The 2735-nt window shown below is 38.1% G+C and overlaps 1 protein-coding gene across 1 annotated transcript; it reads left to right on the forward strand.

Moving 5' to 3' along the window:
• The first annotated feature begins 240 nt into the window (after window positions 1–240).
• Window positions 241–1977, forward strand: LOC122718853 (oocyte zinc finger protein XlCOF6-like). The gene is made up of 3 exons (XM_043944229.1): window positions 241–664; window positions 856–969; window positions 1300–1977. Exons 1-3 carry the CDS (start codon window positions 398–400, stop codon window positions 1975–1977), a joined length of 1059 nt encoding a protein of 352 aa, XP_043800164.1. The 5' UTR covers window positions 241–397.
• Window positions 1978–2735: the final 758 nt, after the last annotated feature.

Raw genomic sequence — 2735 nt, forward strand, 5'->3', positions numbered from 1 at the left:
AGCAAAGTATTCAATTTTTACTCGTGTTTCGAGAAATTTATTACTATTTATTATAAATTTATTACACGGATGCATCGCGTAAGTATAAATTCTTTTCGTTTAAAACCGTATACCATTTCTAAAAATTTCTCTTTACATTCTCGATACATTTGATTCTCTTCTGAGGCATTTCAGATGCAATGAGTTTTACGATTAAACGGATATATTTAATATTTAATAATATTACACTTACGTGGATAGATGGATAATGCACTTTTTCCTTTCGAATTTAAATTTTTGGATAGCAGACGAAACGATTGATATCTTTCTTTTTTTCGTTTAGTTTGAATTTTACACGATGGTATTGTCGATACGTACGTGTATATTTTCAGCTGGAATTACTTTATAGTAAACAAATATGAGAGTGAAAACCGTGCCGAGGCAGAGGATATCTCAAGGTAACGCGAACGTTGGCTCGGTGCGTGAAACGGTTACCAGAAAAATTGAAAATTCGGAACAACGCTCGAACGATGAGGAAAAGAAAGTGTCAAAAGGCGAAAGTGATGCGTTACTCGAGCCGAACGATTCGGGCGAAGGAGATCAGTCGAAAGATCTATCAGTGAAAGTCAAGGAGAAGATGGAAACATCGATCCACTTGGAAAAAGTGTTGAACATGTCGATCAAGGTAGATATTGTAGCGAATAAGCGAGTTTCGCGCGCGCATACATAGATGCACGTCGTCCTTTCTTAAATTTATCGAGCGTATGATTAAGTGCATCTAAGGTTTTCTTCTCAAAAATAAACAATAATACGTTATAAGCTTATTGTTCTAAGCTTATCGGTTATCTTTTTTTTAAATATGATTTATTTTTTCAGATCGAAGAGGATTCGGTGCTTCTCAGCTTAATAGCTGGTCCAAGTTGCAATTACTCCAACTCGCACTCAAAGAGAGATACAAAGGAATTTATTAGCAACGACGACAATAACAATGTATAATACATTCTCATTAATAATTGATAGACTGCGAATATGCTTATATAGGTTTTCATCTGTATCAATATCATAGGAAATGAGTGGAATAGCGAATGTGAAAAATAACAAATACAAAATTATACACCGTGTGAAAAAAACGTGGACGTTACGTAAAACATGATATATATATATATATCGTTTTAATCGCAAAGCTATTTCCATTGCAATTCTCCATTCCTTGCCTCTATTTTATACAAATATTTAGATAAATATTTAGATAATAATTCGCAGTCTAATTTACCATTATTTTCCACGATGTTATCGATACACGTAATCGATCTGTTTTAGATAATAACATCGGAGACGGAATCGGAAAATTATTCCTGCGTTGCCGGTTGTTCGAGCAAAGAAGATTCAGAATCGTGCGAAAACAAAGACGAGGAGAGAGAGGAAGCTCTTAATTTATGCAAACGGGATTGTGAAGAGAAAGACGTGTCGAATCACAATGTGGGATCCGATGAAAAGTTAAAGGACACTTTTCTTTACAAAATCATGACAGATCCGACGTTCCTAGACAATATACAAAAGAGCAAACAGACGAAGCGATACATGTGCGAATTTTGTAAGCAAACGTTCGGTAACAGCGACGAGTTGGCCGATCACATGGATGTGAAGAAGGACGAGTCGAATCAGGTGATATGTTGCGCGTGCAAGAAAACCTTCGCCCAGAAACGGTATCTGAGATATCATCAGAGGTGTCACTCGGAGAGGACCATGTTTACCTGCGACATATGCACCAAGAAGTACACCAGGATGGACAATTTGTCCAGGCACAACGCATTCCACGTGAACCCGGATAAATTCTCGTGCACGTTCTGCGAGAAGACATTCGCGAGGAAGGATCTGTTGAACAAGCACTTGAAAAGTCACGACAAGAATCGTTTTATGTGCGAGGTGTGTCAAAGATATTTCAAAGGCCCGCTTACGTTGGATAATCATAAAAAGAATTTCCACTCCATTGTATAACATATATTGATATATCATATGTACTTATTATATTTATATTTATATCGTATCGTTTAAGGAATAAGTAACGAACATCTTTCTTATCTTTAAGATAATCTTAGATGATACGTAATAAATAAAGATTAGGCGTAAAAAAGAAACGATGATTGCCAAATCCACTGTATCGATAAATTCTTTTACACGATTCCAACGAAACAGATTAATTATATCATAGATACATGTTTTGCGAATTATATATATATATCTGTTCGTAAAAAGGACCGATTGTTTAAACAAAGAGAATTTGAAGTGCATTGCACCTTGTAGGGTAAAAAAAAAAGCGACGAAGAAAATTCTTTTTACGTAATACCCTCGCGTTGTCTCGAGAACTTTCCCTCCTTTTCGTTTGTCCGCCCCCCTCTCTTTCCTTCGTCCTCCCCCATTGCACCTCGGCGTTTCTCTCACTCCCATCGTCCCACCCCTGGTCTTCCAGTTGAAATCTAAAACATAATCCGTTTCTTCCGCCCTCCCTCTCTCGCCCTGGCCACTTGGCGAAAAAAACCGAGCACTCTGTTTGTTTCGGCTCAAAGGGTAGAGCGGCGCCGCAACAAGGAGCACTTTGAAAATCCGACGTATTACCGCGAGAGAGAACATCCAATCGCCAGCTGCATAGAACAACCGCCAAGGTTGACCCGCGTCCCTTTCCCTTTCCATTTGCGCTTTTACCCTCCGTTTTCTTATTTTTTCCTTCACCCTCCTCTATCTTCTCTCACGGTTAG

Source organism: Apis laboriosa, unplaced genomic scaffold (assembly GCF_014066325.1).
Source record: "Apis laboriosa isolate Shangri-la unplaced genomic scaffold, ASM1406632v1 scaffold68_cov148, whole genome shotgun sequence".
Classification (NCBI taxonomy): Eukaryota; Metazoa; Arthropoda; class Insecta; order Hymenoptera; family Apidae; genus Apis; species Apis laboriosa.

Bases quoted from the DNA above. Each gene is read 5' to 3' on its own strand.
- LOC122718853 (XM_043944229.1), top strand. From the start codon at position 398: ATGAGAGTGAAAACCGTGCCGAGGCAGAGGATATCTCAAGGTAACGCG. The intron at 665-855 runs GTAGATATTGTA...TTATTTTTTCAG, and splicing joins TGTTGAACATGTCGATCAAG to ATCGAAGAGGATTCGGTGCT. The intron at 970-1,299 runs GTATAATACATT...GATCTGTTTTAG, and splicing joins GCAACGACGACAATAACAAT to ATAATAACATCGGAGACGGA.